At 39.1% G+C, this 20159-nt stretch overlaps 1 protein-coding gene and 1 long non-coding RNA gene across 2 annotated transcripts in view; one reads left to right on the top strand and one right to left on the bottom strand.

Annotated features, from left to right (window-relative positions):
- Positions 1-254: 254 nt before the first annotated feature.
- Positions 255-5750, top strand: LOC142032789 (uncharacterized). The gene is made up of 3 exons (XR_012650994.1): positions 255-825; positions 2662-2846; positions 4637-5750. It is a non-coding gene; the product is annotated as an uncharacterized LOC142032789 (long non-coding RNA).
- BANK1 (B cell scaffold protein with ankyrin repeats 1) overlaps positions 2719-20159 on the bottom strand; it is a 163216-nt gene continuing 145775 nt past the window's right edge. Inside the window, exons 12-18 of the mRNA XM_075031868.1 lie at positions 15740-15808; positions 12687-12871; positions 10981-11044; positions 9422-9492; positions 8374-8441; positions 5801-5850; positions 2719-2844 (exon numbers count right to left, since the gene is read on the bottom strand). Of these exons, the coding sequence (XP_074887969.1) occupies positions 2840-2844; positions 5801-5850; positions 8374-8441; positions 9422-9492; positions 10981-11044; positions 12687-12871; positions 15740-15808 (512 nt within the window). The 3' untranslated portion in view covers positions 2719-2839. The remainder of the gene's footprint in view (positions 2845-5800; positions 5851-8373; positions 8442-9421; positions 9493-10980; positions 11045-12686; positions 12872-15739; positions 15809-20159) is intronic.

The raw sequence follows: 20159 nt of genomic DNA, 5'->3' as shown, positions 1-20159 counted from the left end.
ATTCCCTACTAAGAAATGCTTCACTGATGGAAAAATATGAGAGGTGCCTCTGCCTGTCCTCTCCTACCCTTCCTGTTCAAGGATTACTGAAGCTTTTTGCCTTTTCATCTCACTAAAGTTGTTGGAGCTTGAATTTGGCCTTTAAAATTCTAAAATCCTCTTTGCTGTTGTTACCCCGTAACAAGGCAATAGCGTCTTCTGTCCTTCAATTTTTAGCAAATGGGAATTCCCTGGTTGCGGTCCCAGCTGGAACTGGTGCTATGCTTGGACGCTGCTGAAACCTGTAACGCTGGCGCTACTGTACTGGGTACGCTCAGAGCCGTGCTTGAATGGAGCAGGGAACAAGAGCTGCTCTGTTACGCGTAAGCCTAAACTACCCTGGGCTGGAAGTTGTGGAGGATCATACCATGTATTATAGATGCAAATACTTGTACATACATAGACAGAGCATGCCTTTTTCCTGAGGGGAGCTACACTCTGACTTCTAGTTTGTGTGTTTGGCACTGCTGCTCTATTTTTTTTTTTTTTCCACTCTTTCCTTCTTTTCCCTAGGAAACCCATAGTGTTTCCTTGATGTAACTTTCTGTGCTCTATTTTTGTAAATTTCCTGTTTTGTTAGTTTCTTGCCATTGACCTGAAATCTCTGCGTTTCCCCGGTGCCTTCTCGCTGGCACAAAGGAGCCGCTGGGCCACTGCCTCTCCCTTGGCAGCACAGAGAGAACCGGGATCCTGCCTGGAGGTCTGGGAGGACTGACCCTGCCCCCCAAGAAAGGTCCCTTCAGCTCCGCCACAGAAACAAGTGACAAACTTCAGAAAGGACACCGGGTACCGACATGAACAAACTTCTCATGATTTGTATTCTCTTTTCAATTTATATGTTGGATCCTCAGGAATGCTTGCCATGGGATACATTGACTAGCTAGGTTTATAAGAATATAAATGGTTTTGGGGGGGAGGGTGGGGAATCTTTTAAAGGAAAATAACAGCTTCTACACATTTAGACTTCCAAGTAATTCTCCCCACTCCACTTCCTTGTGGCTAGATAAGTCTTAAAATGTCACATCTTCTCTCCTATAAAGCCTGACAGTCTTATGTCCCTCAGTTCGTAGACACTGGCTGTATTTCCAGAGCTGGGAGACCTGTATTTCAAAGCTTTTGCTGTGGTTCCAATAGCTCAAGAGAAATCTTTGTATGGAATACAAAGCTATGTTGCCAGGCTAATACAGCAGTCACTGAATATTTATGACTTCATAGCAATACATCTGCAGTATTTGTGGGGAGTGTTTCTAACAGAAATGGGGGTTTTCCCCAGAGAACAGATAATTTCCTGAAAATGTTTAATCAACCCATTTAAAATAGACTTTTAATTAGCCTAAAGCGGTATGTGGGATACAAACTTGCAAGATTCTGTCATTATTTTAAAATCCCAAAGATTCTGTCATTATTTTAAAATCCCAACACTGTCTTTTTGGCTTATTTTTATTTGTAATGGCTCTTGGCACAATAATTACTTGAAATTGGAAAAATAATATGACCCTCAAGGCTCATAAGTCTGAACATCAAATCCACTCCCCTCTTCCAAAGTTGACTGTCCCATTAACATATCATTAAGGAGCAACACTTATTTATTTTTAAGAGTTTCTGATTGTAAGTAGTTTTCAGTTTTTCCTAACTAACTAAAGTGTAAGTTTCTCTTAATACATGCAAAGGAGAGATTCAAGCTCTCAGTAGTGTTGAGGGGAGGCTTGCTGTGAGCAATTTGGGTTCCTGAAGATGTCTGTGAATAACGTGCAACTAAGAAGTTAGTAAAGATTAAGATCTCTGTGGAGGCAGTTTTGGCTAACAGCATGTTTACCTGCTTTTTAAGAAGGCTTGTGCAAAGCTCAAATAATTAGGGTGGGGAAAGTCTATTTAAGCTCCTACTTATCTGAAAGTTAAAATATTCTCTTATACCCTCTGCAGGTTGCTTACGAGATTTTTTTTTTTTTTTTTCCCTTTTTTGGGTATGAAATAGGGCAAGTCTTCTTGCATACTCCTGTATTGTCACATGCTTACTTAAATTTTGGAGTATATCACTATGGGAATGCAGAACATTATACCTGTTAATGATATTTACTCCTTTACTTTTGCTGTGTAAATGCAGTAGAGATTCTTTTGGTTTTGGTCTGGATATCACTCACCTTAGGCAACTTATTAAACAAATCACAATTTCCTTGTAAACCCAATTCTTGTAATCACTTTAATGCATTAGTAAATAATTAGTACTGATTTACATAGTTTGACTTTAGAAATTAGCTTTACTTTGAGTACAGTTATTTAAACTAGTGATGGAGTACAATTATTATTCCTAGGAAAGACAAATTTATATACAAAGTTTATATAAAAATTTCTTAACAAAAAGTAAAAACTAAATTTTATGTATTATAATGTCATAATCTTCATAACTTTTCATGATCTTCCTCTTTCGTGCATAAGATCTAGTTTTAAACAACTATCAAGCATTATGGAAAAATTGAAATTAGTTTAAAAATAATTAACCAAAGCACGCAATATATCTTTATATAAATTCTCAGCTGTCATCTTATTAAAAAAAAAAGTGGGAAAGAAAAAAATGTAAAATTCAGTGCTGACTTTACAAGAAGTCTTATTAATTTGCTTTAGTGATACTGGACTTCTTCCAGAGTTGGCCCAGGTGAGAGATTCCAAGACACTGAAAGCACAGCGATGATCACACAGCCATGTTGCAGCAGTATGCGCCGGAGCCTGAGGCTGTCAGGACGCAGCCTGGAGACGCATGGGATGCCAAGCAGAGGAAACTGATGCACAGACGGCTGAAGAACTACCCTGTAAGAAATAATGAAAAATGCCTCTTATTCAATAGAATGATCACGTTTGTTTAGAATAAGATCAAACTCTATTTGTTGAAGTGAGTATGAGAGAATCAAAACCACAGTCTACTCCTTCAGATCCACCAGCTGGATCTCAACTCCATTATTCTCTCCCCCCCCTTGCATAAGGGAAGTGTGATGATCTATGGGTAGGCATAAGCAACATTGCGAAGAACTTTGCACTGGAGTTGGAGGCTTGACTGTTTGGAGAGTTGGAATATTAGCAATAGAAATGTAGTTTTTGAATGTTTTATCTGCAATTTTTTTGTAATAAGCAAACACTCAAAAATCTCCCTGCAATTAGTCATAAAAAAATAGTAGTCCATCTTCAGACACACTTCCCCTCCGCCCCCCCCCCCCCCAAGAAAGGTCTAGTCCTCTTAAGTGTTATACACAGAGTATTGTTGTGTGTGCAACTGCATGTATTTCATTACTTCTAGAAAGACTACTGGAATCTTAAAAAAAACCCCAAACAACAACAAAAACCAACAAACCTTCATTGTGCTGGGTTTGTACTGAAAGCATAAACTTCAGATATGCAGTTAGTTTCTCAGAAGATTTTTAGAACTTCACCTTAAATACATGCTTTCCAGTGCATGCGGTTAAATGAATATTCCCTTTCAAACTCTGTTATTTTTCTGTTAATATGATCTCCTTGAAAGTGGTGTAAAAGAGAGAAGAAAACAACCCCCAAACCACCAAGTTTTTTTTAATCTTGCCAGGGCCGTGTGGGACATGTGCCTCTACATGAACTCTTTGCTTTTCAAATACGAGTATATTTAGTGCTATGGTGTTATAAGGCCTCTGAACCAATCTGTAGACAGGAAACGGCAAGAAAGCTATGGAGAGGCCATACTTTGCAGAAGAGGAGAACCTCGGAGTTTGCTGTGGATAATTCACAAACAGAATTGATTGAATCTGCTGGATAAATTGTATTTTGCAAGTTCTCCCACATCTAATTCACCTTCTCTCTCCCACATAACAATTTTCTAAAAGTGACAGAGATCACCTATTCTGATCCCAGGGGTAATTCCCCCTCCCCCCTCGAATGATTCATCTCACGTTAGCAATCTGCAATTTATAAGCACCTCTGCTATTACCAAGCTTTTCATAATAGTTTTCTCCAGCTTCAGAGCTTTTAACATTTTAGCTTTTTTATCCATTTGGTGTAGGTGACTTCAGCTCCACTCAAGGAAACAGCTCTGTTAGGAAAGCCCATGTAGGAGTTGAGCTACCTCTTGAAGAAAGAGGGATAATTTTTCATTTTCAGGTCACGGCCTAAGACTAATTTTTTGGGTCTTATGAGAACTTTGGAGGACGGGGGGTCTGAACAAGCGATTTAGAGGATAAGCAGCAGCAGAGGAGGTACCTATTGTTTTATGGTGTGGGCAGTTGGCTCCAGAAATGAGACATGGAAACAGTTCTCGCAAGGAGCAACTGCCCTCTCCTTTACATGGGAGAAGGGTGGCAGAAAAGACTTCACTGAAGATTATCCATTTTCAGTGCCACAAAAATAATGCTACAACAATATAACATGTCATTCCCCAAACTTGGAAAAGTTGGAGAGGCAAATTGAATCAAAGTAACTTATCTAACAAAGCATTTAAAATCATATGTCTTCAGGAACAAATTGTATAATTTTGTTACTGTGAACAATTATTATTTAATCCCTTTTATAATTCTTATAATGCAAAATTACAAACACTACTCATATCTAAAATGGTAAACTTTAATTTTGAAACTTTCAGGTCCTAAACTCATCTGAAGGAAAGGAAACTGAAGAAGAAAATCTGACTTGTGGAGCTTGTTCAGCTAGACTATTCTTGCAGAGATCAACAAACTGAAGAAATTCAGTGCCTAAGAAACCAAGGGATTGGAACTTTGTTAAAGATCTCAAGAAAAAGATTTGCACATATATTAACAGAATGCAGACATCCTTGTTCTTGGCCTTAAACTTTTAATGGCAATTATCCTTCCGTGCATAAGAAAGGTTGGATGACTCCTTCATTTTCAGAGGAAGTAGCAAAATAAGAAATTGTCCAGGTGATTATTTCACTGTACCCTATTTGCAAAATGAATGCAAGATAATTTGTGAAGTCTACAACCTTAGATGGTGATCTAAGTTTAGTTCCTGGTATGTTTGTTCTCAGCACAGATGCTGAAAACTGAACTGATTAAAAAAACCACACAAACCAACCACCAAACCCCAATGCCCCCAATGAATGGTGTAAAACAGATTTATTTACTTTTATCTCCTAGCAGTAAGCCTAATGATCAAATTTCATTGAATGGTAGACGTACAGTTTTAAAACCATGATATACATGGAAGTACACAGGTAGCAAATAGTAATTAAAACCCCCAACTATTAAAGACCATTAGATGCCCAAACCCAAGAAACTCACAATTACTAACAAAAATATCAGAAAATTCTGCTGTCTGTGGAGACAGTATCATCACCTGTAAGTTTTCCAGCACTTAAATCACCATTGGTCTCTTGTTTAATCAACATTTCTGGACACATCCTTGCATCTATACCTTTCAACTTTTTTTTGATATTCGATATATTTGATACTACATGTGCAATCAGTATGTAGGACTACACTCTAACATGGCTTTTAGTTGCAATAATTAATGGGAACTCTTTTCAACTGCACCCACAAGTCAGGTAAGTGTCTAACTGCTTGCAAATCTGCCCTGAAGTGACAAGAATAGGTTGACAACTGACAAAAAACCAAGTTCTAGTATAAACCAGAATGTATGATGATTATGGTTTATCTTGTGAAATCGGACCTCTGAGATGCACTTCTGTTCTATTGTTACACAAATAAACTCTGATGGAAAGTACTTCCACAAGCGTTAGTTTCCACGACAAATAATGTCTGTGTGTGTGCGTTCATATACATGCTCTTACCTCTGTTAATTAGGTATCTGTTCCTTGTCTGTTGGGTTCCTAGTTGGAGACTAAAAAAAAATAGATGCAATTAATGAAAGTAATGTATATCAATGATAAATTAGGCCAGTGCAGAATGTCTTTGAAAGGTGAATAATTCACAAAATACACACTTAGGATGAATCACTCTTTATGTGTTTTACTTCAAATGTCATACAATACATGTCCTTGGGACTAGGGGAGCAAGAGACATCCACAAAAATAGGCACTTCTTGTGTGGGAGAATGCCATGAGATGGATTTTGTACAGATCTTACTTCTAACAGCATGGCTGGTCTGTGTTGGTAGTAATTAGGAGAGGCTGAGGGGTACATGGATATTCAGCTGCCTTGGTGAACTCCTCAGTCAACAGTTTGACTGTGGCCTTGCCTCATGAAGACCTGATTTGGTGACAAATGGGCAGGAAACTGATTTTTGTTATTTTCTTCATTTTAAATTTGAGCATCATGTGGAGCTACAAAATACTTAAGAAACTGGAAATAAGCCAGGCTAAAGATGTAGCTTCACAACTTGCGGCAAGGGAGATTTAGGTTAGATATTAGGAAAAATTTCTTTACCCAGAGGGTTGTCAGACATTGGAATAGGCTGCCCAGGGAAGTGGTTGAGTCACCATCCCTGGAGGTATTAAAAAAGCGAGTAGATGGGGTACTCCAGAACACGGTTTAGTGGGCACGGATGATGGTTGGACTCGATGATCTTGAAGGTCTTTTCCGACCTAAATGATTCTATGATTCTATTGTAAACTACCAACAAATAAGTATTTTCAAGACTAGAGGTCCTGATTGAAATGCATACTGTTGAAGTCATGAAGAAAAAAAAATCTTTTCTATGACTTCCTAACTCTCCACACATACAGAAGCTTGTATGTGCCTCAGGATCCCAAGTTATTTCAACTTTGCTAACTGGGCTGAGTGAAGAAGTTTGAGTTCCCGTGGATCCAAATGTCAAAATTAGGGTCTGTCTTAGGTCAATAGGAAGATGAACAGAGACAATGGAAATTGGTTAATGTGCTCAAAATTAAGTGCTGTTTTTTTAGTTTTCAGGGAACTCTACTTAGACACTACCTGCAAGCTGGACTGGCATCAACTGATGAATAAGCAATCTGTTAGCAACTTGGACTAAAAACAAGGGATTGATGGGGGTTGAGGAACGAAGCCAGATGTTTAGGGTAGCAAACGTAATCAATAACCTGCCAGTTTGTGGAAGGTGCATAGTGCTGAGGAAGAGATTTGGTCTTTGGCAGCTGGTTGAGCAAACTTAATTAAACCAGACCTGCTTTACTGTCATAGGCATCTACAAATCTGTAAAACAAAATCTGGCACAAGAAATTCTGTGGAGGATGCCTTTACTGCAGTGGATGACCTGACTGTTTACAGTGCCTTACAGGACTGAGTCAGTATTAAACAGTCTATAGCAACATACAGTAAAGTTGTCCTTCTTGGATATGAAGGCCACTTTCAGTGTAAGTACCTACTAATTTTAACAGCTAAGAAATAAATGGTTTTCCACATTTCCCTGTGGAAAAAGCTTTTGACCTTTCCACAGCAGGCCACCTACCTTGCCAGTCTTACCAAGGATCCCAAGACTGGAACAGATGCAAAGACTGAATTGCTCATTTGCCCCACAGGTATATTTGTCACTGGAGGACTACTAAGCATCTGACATATTTCCCAAGACCTACCTTCATTTAAAACTATTATGTAAGTTGCTGGCATTGAAATAATAATAGTCAAACTTAACATTTGCTTAATGCAGTGTTGGTCTTCTAAAGTCCATCTGAGTTACAGTTTTCTTCTGTGGCCTCTGTCTTGCTCATTACCTAGCAATGAAGCAGTGACACCTGCTACTTGGTTCTTGCTGCTACACCCAGAGTGGAGAACAGAGTATCAGTCATTCCTGGTTTTGATGAGGAATCTTATACTATACTAGCTGTATCCCTAAAGACCAAGTTCAAGGTTCTACAGACATTAGCTATGAGGGGATAACTAACTACAAGCAATTCAAACCATCTTATGTAGTTTCTGCAATCTTGCACTTATTTTTAGATGCTGGATGACTAAATCTGTGGGATGTGGCACATAAGGTGCCATCATGTAACTGCCATAGAAGGCAGATTTTGAAATCTCATTTTCAGAAACAGCTAAATGAGATTCACATAGGTAATTCAAATGTCCAAAGATGTAGATAGGCATCATATAGGTTTTTTAAAAATTCCTATGTGCTAGAAAGTATGGACATGGAATGTATGTGAAAGCTGCATTATCTTTTAAGACTTTAAAGGAAACTGGTCTAGTCATCCTTACATAAATGTTGTTTAAGCTGCTGCCATTCATTCTGTTAGTGGACACGTGCAAACCCAAGACGCTCAAGCCTTATCTTATGCTTAAGGGTATAGGCAAGAAATTGGTTACTGCAGAGCAAGCTGAGGTCTAACCATATTTGTATGCTCATGCCTTGCAGAACCCCACAGCAGCAGCACACATCCACCTTAGCATGAGAGCACGGTATCTTACTGTGAGAGCAGCATGCATCTACCTTGCTGTGGGCACATCCTGGCTGTCCTGATTTGGTAATGTGTCCCAGAGGAGACCTATGGCTGAGGGCTTCAAATGACAAGACATACCTCATCAGTTCAACTGTTTCAATTCTGTTGTTCTCTCTATTCTTCCTTGTCTCCTACGCTGTAGTATTTCATGACTGGCAAGGCAGCCTTCCAAATGGTGTATGAGTCTTGCTTAAAGTTTCCCATAGGCAATAGACTCCTGCTAGTTCAGTACTTTGGTGGTGTCAGGAAAGATGCCAAGGAAAACCTTAAATACCTTAAAAAAAATCTGGGCCAGTCAGATTTCAAAAGGGAGCTTTTGTCCCCAGATCATTTATGTATTTCCATGAAATTTTATTAAAGGTATTTTTTGTTTTTGTTCTGTTGGCTAACATCTTACTTCCCTTCTTGGAAAAAAGATATTACCCATGTCTACGGGCAAGACCATATGTATATGATATAGTAATCAGATAAATCCTTGTCTGTGCCTGTACTTTCTGCAAATGAACATTCTACATGCTTAGTCTTTACTTAGTTGTTCTTAAAATTGGTTTTTGTGGATATTTCACTCCAAGAGTGAAAGAACTTTTTGCTTTGCAGTTGATTTTTTTGGGGGGTGTTATTCAGTCCTATATTAAATGGTTGTAAAAGGAGACATAAACTTTGAGATAGTCTTCCATCATAACATTTGATGCTGAACTAAGTGCCACTCTTATTAATAACTTTCATTACAGTGGAAGCAAGATCAAACTTATCAAGAAACTAAAATTATGTTCCATACTAATTTATAGGAGATATTTTCTTTTCTCATTAATATAAAATTAAATTCCTTTTCTAACAGGCTTCTGATGTGATCTCTTTAAATCCTCAATCAAGTCTTCAAAACTTGCCTATGCAAGAGACTATCCAAATCCTGATTTCAAACATGGAATCTGGAGAGGGAGGCTGATGTTTTTAGAGGTACAGATGGAGAATCTGTATACAGATGTAAAAACTAGAATTCATTAAACAAATCTGGGAACTGCTGACATTCATACATACCGCTTTATTAAATGGCATGTGGAACAAAAAGTCTCTGAAATGAATGCTCTCTGGTCCACTTTCCTTAGGAACTACAAAAGAGAAAATAATGTGATTGTCATTTTTGTTTCAGGCCATTTATTTATGTCTGGACTTAGGTATTGGTCTTCTGAGATCCTTCTTTACTCTTGCCATCAATATGCCTCCAGCTGGAGAGGGAGCTCCCTCTTTCAGAAGTTCTTATTTTCAAGAATTTAGATCTTTGATAATAAAGTGCACTGCTGGACAAGACAGGGGCTTCCATAATGACTCTTCCCGTTGTATTTCTACAGTGCAAAGCTGCTGATTTATATGCATCACAGAGGGCAAAGAGGTTAGGATCAGAAGGGAATATAGTGATCATTATCTGACTTACTGGATAATTTCACAAAATTTACAATGCTGGTGTTGATACTACATTTCTGCTGGTGTGATACAATAACTGAACTCTGGAGAGAAAGGACAGCTACAGAGGCAGGACTGATGTGGTCTTAAAAGAAAACCTTACAGACAAATACTTTGCAAGTATCAGCCTCATGTCATCATGAGCTTTGCCTTGCCTATAGACAACAGATTGCAGGAACAAATCCAGTGATCCCAGGCCCTCAGGCTCCCAGCGCCTTTGAAGGCTTATGGACTGAGCCTGTTCATGTGCTCAGGATGCTGCACCCCTACCAATCACAGAAGATAGTAAAGCTGAAATATCAATAGTCTGGACTGCAACTCTGCCACTGGGCCAGCAACCATTTCCCTTAATTACAGTATCCCACAAGTCCACATAAATACAACACCATCTAACAGAATAATGAAAGCAGTACTGTGGATTATTCTTCTCTCGTGCAGTAAGGAAATAACACATATAGGTGATAATTTTAAATAGTGATACACAAATGGTACTAAGTCCAATGTGAAAAAGAAATACTAAATTTCTCTGCCAAGAACATGTATGTACTGAAGTTTACAGAAATCCTAGGCCTAAAGGCAATACTCTCTAATACAATCTTTTCATGACAACAAGAGAAAATCATTTGCAGCAAATGCAGGTGATTTATACTGCTGCAGATAACATTCAATTGCAAAGGGAAAAAAAGCATCTTAAATGGCCAATGGTACAGCTTTTATTAATGACTCACAATACTAAACTGCTGTAGCAATGGAAAGTTCATCAAGAATTTGCAAGTGCAAAATGATAGCTAGTTTACAAATAAAATATTGAAGTCGTCAAGTAAATTGTTCTAAAGAAATCATCTACCCTAATTGTGATGAAGCAGTAGTAAATGGGCTACAAAAAAGCTGAGCCACAAAGACTTGATAAATTTTCTGCCCCATTAACTCTCAGTAAGCTCATCTTTGGGATGAAATCTGACCCTGCTGAAGGCCTGATGACACTATAATAACTTAAATGTGGTCAGATACAGAAAATACTCATTAAAAATTCAATGTCCTATCCAAAAGTCTGCTTATGTTTTGGATCAGACCTTTGCAGTATACTTACAGTTCAAGGCTTCAGTGTTCTGAAAGGCAGAGAAAGTATAGCTTACCGCTCAGATTTCCCTTTTCTAGTCTGTTTCCGATAGTGGTGTCTCTAAGGTGGTGCACTTTTTCCTTTAAGTAAAAAAAAAGCATAAAACCAGCAGCAGAAATCAGTAACAGAAGTTTACTGTAGAAATAATGAATAACTATAAAAAGCTGGATTCTTTAACATTCTGAACACCAAGCTTCTCTCTCCAGAAAAATAATTTTAAAAGACTGACAAATGTCTATGATGCACTGTAAGTAGATGCTAATTTTAACATTTATACCTAGGAGTCTTGTGGAGTTTTTCCTATCAGTAGATTATATTGATTCTGGCATTAGATTACAGAGGCTTGGGAGTTTATTTTTTGCTTGGGACAAGCAAATTTTCCTCAAAAATCCCACTGAAGACCAGACAGCTGCAGTGATACCATGAAGTAAACGCATCATGTTCATGTTGGGGTAACAGTGAAAGACTTTTCTGTAGTACAAAACCACAGAAGAGTCACACATGCAATGCAGGGTATAAACCACCACTAGAAAGTAGCTTTTTCCCTGAAGCAGTGAAAACAGGCCAGGTAAATCCTGCTTGAAATACAGGCTTATGACTTAGTGCTGCTATCTTTGCACAGATTAGATCATCTTCCTCCACAAGTAATTCCCCTGACTGATAAAGCAATACCAACAAATTCCCACCTGCATGCTTGGCCGCAGACAGATTGGGAAGGGGGCATCCACCGCACTCTCGCAGTGCTGCCGAACAGCTAGTGCTGTGCTGCTGGCGCCCAGCCTGGGAACTGGGCTCCTAAACCCTTCTGAGCCCTTGCACTTTTGCTATTAAGTGTTCCACTGTGATGAGAAAGCTCATACTATTTCTTCAGTAAATGCAAACACAAAGAGCATTTAATCTCTTCTTGAGCATCTGATAGCTCTCCCACTCTGTAGAGTAGCAGACTAGCTTTGGTTTTCCTCTTTCAACTAAATGCACTTAAAGGGCAACATGAAAATATTTTTGTTAATGCATGACCTCGTATAAAATGAGGGCATAACCTCTTCCTCCAGCTGTCTTGTTAGAAGTAATTAACAAACCTCCTCACTGTGCCTTTCTCCTTAGCTTCTAGCTTTGATGCTGTTCTTTCAGCGACTCAGTGCGTGGGCTTCTGTAAATCCTGCTTTTGTGCACCTCAATTTACTCCATACATTGAATATAAAGGAGCTGAAGAGCACTGCTAACAATTGTGAATTTCACTAAGTAGATTCAGCACTTTCTGATAGGTGTAAAGCCTGATGTAAGTCAATATATATTAACAAAGTATGCTTGATATAGTTATGTTCCTATTAGCTGACACTGTTCAATAGCACGTTTGGTTTATTCAGCTGTAGAAGGTTTGTGTTTGTGGTTTCATAAAAGACGCATAGACCTAAGCATCACCTAGCATTCAGGACAAAAGGCTTAAAAGATGAACATAGTTAACTCAGGATTGTAACCAAATGCAACAGCACCTGAAGTTAGGCAAAATAAATTCAAGAAGCCTCTCAAGTAATCAAACAACAGTGGAAACAGGTATCTAGAAGATTCACAGCCATAAGCAGCAAGTTCCTTGGTAGCTGATGGGCATATAAATCCTGACTCTTATTTTTGACCTCACATGTAGGAGCCAAAATACAAGAGTTTGTTTTTGGAACTTCTGATCAAGGTTCCCGTCAAGAAACATACATTTCAGACTCATACCTGTTGAGTGGACTGTAGTCTCTGTTTTTCATTCTGCCACTGTTTAAATCTCTCAAGGGCTTCATCCATAGAAATTGCCCCCTTTTTCACCTGTTCCTGCAAGTGGATGAGTTCTTCCTGTTCAGCAGGGATGTTGTGTTTCACAGTGCTATCGGTAACAGTGTCAGTGTGGCCTCTGTGTGCTGCTACAAAATGTAGAAAGATAAAGGTAGAAAATATTATTAACCCATTTCATTCCTTTCCCTTTATGATGCAAACGCTTTTTTCAACAAAGGCAGGTAAGCAGTGATCTTTATAATCTGACATCAATAAAAACATGCCAACTTTAGGGTGGCTCCCCCTCCCTTTTCTTTTTTCTGTTTGTTGTTTTTCTTTCAATGAGAGAAATGCAACAAATCAATGAAGATTCTACCATTACTCTTTGGCAGCAGAGAAGCATCCTAAACATTTCATTCATTACTATTGTCCTGATCCATGGATTCTCCATTAGTGTCGGTTCATAGAAGAATTTCCTTCTAGCGCTAAAGCTATAGTACTGACATTTTAAAGGAAATTGTTGCTATGTTAAGACAAAAAATATCCACAGTGCCCCCCCCCCCCCTTCCTTCTGTAACTTCACACATTACATTTCTCAAAAGCTGGGGCTGAAATCTGGTCAGAAAACATTTTTGAATCTCCCACAATTTCCTCCCCCCAAATTATTAAATACATTGCAGTGACAAGAAAACATTACAACCTAGTCGTCCTAAAGATTATGATACAGGTGCACAACTGAAGGGAAATGACAGGGAGACATGTGTTACCAGATTGGCAGCTTGGTCCAGGGAGGTGTAGCACCACAGCATATTGCCAGGATACTGATACTGAAATGGCCGATCCAGAACATATGAGCAGCCATGAAACAGGGCTCTCCTAGCCCTGTATGAGGTTGTTGCAAAAGTGCCAAAACCCACCTGTTTCACTGCACGGAGAATGCAGCCAGGATAAAAGTTTACAACACAAGTATGATTTGGGTCAGGTTTTTTCTGCTGTGTTATGCACCAATCTTTATTTTAAGTGAGGAAGGACTGTGCAAAGGAAAATATACTAAGGAAGTGAAAAAACCAGCTACTGTGGCTTCTCCCACTCCCTCCTTTTGATCATACTAGCACATATTAGGCATGAAACTCTACTCTTTTGCATCTCAGCTAATTGTTTCTATTTTGACAGAGTAATGACCCTAATACCTTGCATCTGATAAGATTATTTGGAGGTCAGACCTCTTTAGGTAAAACTGCATTCTTCATATCAGCAAAAGGGGTGGGTGTGTGGGTGTGTGTATTTCCTCAGACCCACAAAAACTACTCTGTTTTTATCACAGAATGGTTTGGGTTGGAAGGGATCTAGCCCAACCCCCCCAGCTCTGCAATGAGCAGGAACATCTTCAACTAGATCAGGTTGCTCAAAGCCCCGTCTTAGCTGACCTTGAATGTTTCCAGGGACGGGGCACCTACCACTTCTCTGGGCAACCTGTTCTAGTATTTCACCATCCTTACTGTAAAAAATTTCTTCCTTATATCTAACCTAAATCTACCCTCTTTTAGTTTAAAACCATTACCCCTTGTCCTATTGCAACAGGCCCTATTAAAAAGTTTGTCCCCATCTTTCTCATAGGCCCCCTGTAAGTACTGAAAGGCTGCTATAAGGTCTCCCCGGAGCCTTCTCTTCTCCAGGCTGAACAACCCCAACTCTCTCAGCCTTTCCTTATAGAAGAGGTGTTCCAGCCCTCTGATCATTTTTGTGGCCCTCCTCTGGACCTGCTCCAACAAGTCCATGTCCTTCCTGTGCTGAGGACCCCAGAGCTGAACACAGCACTCCAGGTGGGGTCTCACCAGAGCAGAACGGAGGGGCAGAATTGCCTCCTCTGACCTGCTGGCCACACTTCTTTTGATGTAGCCCAGGATGTGGTTGGCTTTCTGGGCTGTGAGTGCACAATGCTGGCTCATGTCCAGTTTTTCATCCACTAGTACCCCCAAGTCCTTCTCCTCAGGGCTGCTCTCAATCCCTTCGTCCCCCAGTCTGTATTGATACCAGAGGTTGCCCTGACCCTGGTGCAAGACCTGGTGTGGACCCCCTGAGGGACACCACTTGTCACCAACCTCCATGTGGACATTGAGCTGTTGACCACTACTTTCTGGATGTGACCATCCAACCGATTCCTCATCCACCAAACAGTCCACCCGTCAAATCCATATCTCTCCAATGCAGAGAGAAGGATGTTGTGGGGGACTGTGTCAAAGGTCTTACAGAAGTCCAGATAGATGACATCCATAGCTCTTCCCTTGTCCCTTGATGTAGTCACTCCATCGGTGAAGGCCACTAGGTTGGTTTGCAGAGGTATGCTACCAATATCCCAACATAGTAAGATCTAGAATGTCCTAAGTGGCTTAGCATTCATGAAAAGTAATGTCAGTAGCACTGGAGACTGCAGTTCCCCACTGCAGAAATAAATAGGTGATTATGTGCTGCTCTATGTGCTTTAATACCATCGTGCTACTTGCTAACAGAAGAGGGAAGAAAAATCTTCACTCAGTGTTCATTCATTTTGTACACAATATTGTTCATTATTTCAGGGTACCATTAATGGAGTTTATGGTAGCAACATTTTGATGTGCTACACGTCAAGTAACAACTGGACTGCCACAAGTAATTCATTTTACAAGGATCTTGGGGTACCCAGGAAAGAACTGTTGCTCCCCACACTGCTGTCTTTCCATGGCTGGAATTAGTGCATGGCTGAGCCCTCCTGTCCTTCCTTTTCTTGGTTTTAATCACAATGGAGAAAGGAAACAGAAAAGTGTAAAGTAACTCTGACTCTACAAATCTTTCCCACAAGACTGTAACTTTTATTTTTCTTTCTTTAATCTGTTCTCTTAATGCTGCAATACCATTAAGGATATAAATCACATATGGGAAAATAGATGCTAAATCAGTCAAAATCAAGTCACAGCAAATCTCTACTAGTTCCACTGAAAAGCATCAAGGCAGTTAAAGAGCTAAATTAAATTCTGTACCGGGCTTCCTGGCATCGCAGTACATCCTGTTGTTGTCACTGGGCACTCGAGTGGTCTTTTGCTGAAACACTACAACAAAATCAAGAATATAAGGAAGTTGGTGAAAAATGGCAATAAAAAACCATCACACATTCTGAACGAAGGAAGAAGCTTATGGAAGCAGGCTGGAATAATTTTCTTGTTCTAGCCTAGGAGTACTTTTCAACCCACTTGTCAGTCTAATGTTAATTACTTGAAAAATTGTTCTGTTGCACAGAATGGCAGGATTACTGAAATTACAGATATCACGACAAGAAGCTTTGAAGAAAATAAAATAGACTTATCACACTAACATATTACTTGTTTAGAAGAAACAGCTAGATCTCCGAGTTCTTCACATGGTACAGACACTTACTGTAACCTGTTTCTTATTTTATGGGGAAAGCTAAGGCAGAAAAACACAATAGTACTAGGTGAGAATAATGACACTGCTTAAGAGAGAGTATGTGTATATTTTTGTCTACTTTATTCAAGCACTAAAAATGGCAAAGAACGATCAGTTATTCCATTAGTGTAGCCCATCATCCCTATTCCTATGAGGTGCTGAGAATACAGCCAGTCTGGATACACCCCGAAATGCTGCAGTCAAACTTTTGCTGGCAGCATACGTAAAACCCAGAAGGTGGGAACTGCTTGGTTTCTGACTTAGCTACTGCCATACAGGCTTTCCCTCTTAAGTCTCAGTTCTGATTTTAGCTAAACAAACTGATAATCTAGAATAATTCCTTCCCATGAAGTAATCTTTCTGACATCACTGCAATGCAGCAAATGTGCCAGTTCAATGGAACAAATATTTGCTTGGGGACCAAGGCCCAGTACAAGGGAGCTCTGCTCAAGCGGCAGAGCCGGCATGCTCTCCATGGTACCCTGGGGTCCTGGCTTCTTGCTCCTGCTGACCAGGGAAACCCAGTGGACCTTGGTTTGCTCTTTGTCTGCCTGCTCAGGCTGCCTTGTACGATGCATCCACTTCTCTCAGGAAAACTTGTAAAACGGATGATCAAGACCACTGTGACATCTAAACTCTGCACATGCTACATGCAGAGGTGAGGAAGGAGCAATCCCTAAGGGTATATTTTCTACACTGCAGAATAAAGTCTTTACGCTAACTCCTGAGTAGGCTTGTATGGAAGTGATGATGAATGAAAACAGCTGAGGACTTGATGTTCCTTAAAATGTTCTCAGGCTAAATGGAGAGTAAAAGAACTATACATGCAGCACAATCTGCTGATGTTATGTCCCTAGCTTCAGCCTAACACTGGTAGATTTTAACTTTTGTAATATTATCCTCTGTAATTCTCAAAGAATCCTGCTAAATATGGTTGCAGAGTTTTCTGCTATACTTGAAATAGTATTCTCTTTTTAAAGAAGAAATTAAAGTAACCAGAACACAGAGGTAATGCAGGCAGGCTGAATTTTACTGCATAAGGAGGAGAAGGGATAATACTCAACAATGTCCCTGATTGGAAAGCACTTTAATTGATAGGCTTTGAAATTTCTGCTGAGTTTTGCAGTGTTGGAGTAATCAGAAATGGAATTACTCTTCCAGTTCAAAGTAAAATTGTTAAAACCACTTTACATGCCGCATCTTGCTGAAATGATTTTAGTTGGCAGCAAGTATTCAGTGTGGGTGAGGTCAATGAAAACAAATTCCTGTTTCTGGAATGCCTGGAAAGATGTATGCACACACCACTGTACAACTGCCACAGATTTAGGGAAGACTCCAGCAATTTACTCTTTCATTCCCACATTCTAATTACTTATGAACTGCTCGAATACATCAGTGGAATGAAAGAAACAGGTAATCTTGCACAGGGATATATTCCATTATTTCTTATGGAAAATAAAGTGAATATTCCTTCAGTAAAGCAACATTAATATAGCAATTTTTTGAAGTGTCAGACTGCCTCAGTCCTTCAACTGAGGAAGGATATATATTTGTATATGTTCAGAGCCTCTCTGCCTTAGATAATCTGATTAAAAAGTTGCAGTACTTCTATTATGCTTTTTTTACTTAATGTGCACCCTTCAGTAATATCTGTATGATCAGAAATAGAGTCCTTTTGAATTTTTAACCACATTCTGACTGGCTAAAGTACCCATAGATGCTTGTAGGTCAAAAATCTATGAATTAAATGTCCCAACCTGATATATGCTATATAATTTTTGTCTGCCATGTATCTCTTCTTCTCTCTCAGTTTCTCAGAATTAAAGGAGGCTGAAGGAACTAATAATTCCACTTTATTCCCTCTCCTCTCTTCAGTTACTGCAGGACACAGATGAAGTTCCTTGCATGCCCTATACAACATTTTTATGTCCTAAGTAGTAAGATTGCTTTTTCAGAATGTAATGTAACCTCAATATTTCTCCAGGAAAGCAAACTCAGAGAGTAAGAGACTACTGCAGTATTTTCTAGTAGGACATGAAACCAGGAAACAACATTTAAAAAGTGTGACAAAACACATATTTTGTGGCAAATATGCAGAACTCTGGGAAAATCCCTAACAGAAGGCTTGGAAAGTGAGTGGGATCCAAGGAACTCTGAATTGCCTTTTTTATCTCAATCAGACTAGCTACAGATGTTGTTTCAAGCTGTCTGCACATGCAGGTAAACAATTTTATGAGGCTTGAAATGTTGTTAATATTTTCATGGTTATCACCACAAATAGAAGGGCTAAGAGTATTTTATAGTCACACACTGTGCAAGAAACTGTGATGAGTATAAAGGGTCTAGAAAGAGAGAATGAAATTTTTTACAATAGCTGCAGGTTGACAAATAGAACAGGAATTTGATTTTCAGAATTAATTGAGGTTCTAGCACAAAGCCATCATGGTCAGGAATTGTAGATGCACTATGACATTTCAAAAATTGCTTAGTGATAGGCCAGTAAGAAGTGATATAATTAGAAACACAGGGAGTCAAAACATGGAAAGAGTTACATTATGAGAGAGGACAACTCATATCAGTTAAGAGGCAATGATCAATTACATTTTGCTTTACCCATCTAAACTATGAGGGATGTTGACTAATTTGCTGTATTAGCAACATTACCTCTAAAAATCAAACAATGGTTTGCCACTATACACTAGCGATTCAAATAAAGCTAAATCAATGAACCTACCCTCTGGAAGGATATGTGAGCTAATCATACCTAATACTTATCTACTTACTCAACACTTTCAGCAGAACAAACACACAGGAGAAAAGACACAGTGAAAAAAAAAAACCAACCAGTAAATATCCCTAATTTGAATTCAGTTTGCTTAGGGAAATTCAAGATGCATTTATTCATCAGCTTCATTGAGCTGATGTTCCAAACAAAATTATCTATCGCCATAAATGTTTTATTTAGGAAACATTCAGGAAACATTCAAAATTAAAATCCAGGGGAACAAAGTCTTAACAGAAACACAAGGCTAAGTGATAATGCAAATTAATTAATAAACTGGGGTCACACTTATTAACACATCTCAACTCAGTTGCAAATTACAGTGAGTTTATAAGCTTCCTTCTTGTTCTTAGGTTTTTTGCTTCATTCATTTTAGAATTGTCACGCAATTAACTCATGATTAACGAAAAAATGGAGAAGGAGGGGTGAATTGCTAGTTGGGATATGTAGCAGGGAGACACTCCTATCTTTGCCCCCTCCATTTTTTTCCCATTATTTAAACATTTCAACATTTAAACTGTGTGTGTGTAGTACCTAGGCAAATAAAAATTGTAAGTTCTTTTTCTGGTAGGGATTAGGTTGTAAATTAGATGTAGCACAGCAAGGGATGACAAATACACAAAGAATACTAAGGAAGGAATATAGTAGAATCATGCTTATTATTCAGGAGATGAGAACTCTGCAGATGTTTGTTCACATCTTTTCAGATCTCATTTTCCTTTTGTCTGTTTTGTTTGCTAACACATTGAGCATCACTCAGCATGAGGACTAGACAGAGGTCATCAATGCAATGCTAACCAGTAAGTTTTGTGAGAAATGATTAAGGACCACTCCTAAAATTTATACAAAATATTTCACATATTTAAGATGAAACAAAAGATTCTAGTGATTCATAACATGATATCAACTAAGGAAATGGGACACTGTAAACAGTATGGCATTTTTTATTTTTCCAAGACAACACAGCTGGGCACAGAACAAAAGCATATCAGCATGCCTCATGACTCTGGTCTAGCTAGGCCCAAGCACTGTGGAGAAGGGATGGCTGGGCTGTGCTGTGCCAGGTAACAAAGGCTCAAGTCCCAGAAGCTGTCCTGTCATGGTAGCACAGGTGTCTGCATGCACTTACACTGTCAGGAAGCAAGGGGGAAAAGACTGGCCAGTTTTAACTGCGCTGGTGTGAGAAAACCAGTGACCACATCTAAACTGGTACA

The sequence above is a fragment of the Buteo buteo genome, chromosome 1 (assembly GCF_964188355.1).
Source record: "Buteo buteo chromosome 1, bButBut1.hap1.1, whole genome shotgun sequence".
Taxonomy (NCBI): Eukaryota; Metazoa; Chordata; class Aves; order Accipitriformes; family Accipitridae; genus Buteo; species Buteo buteo.
This window is presented reverse-complemented; position numbering and strand designations above follow the sequence as displayed.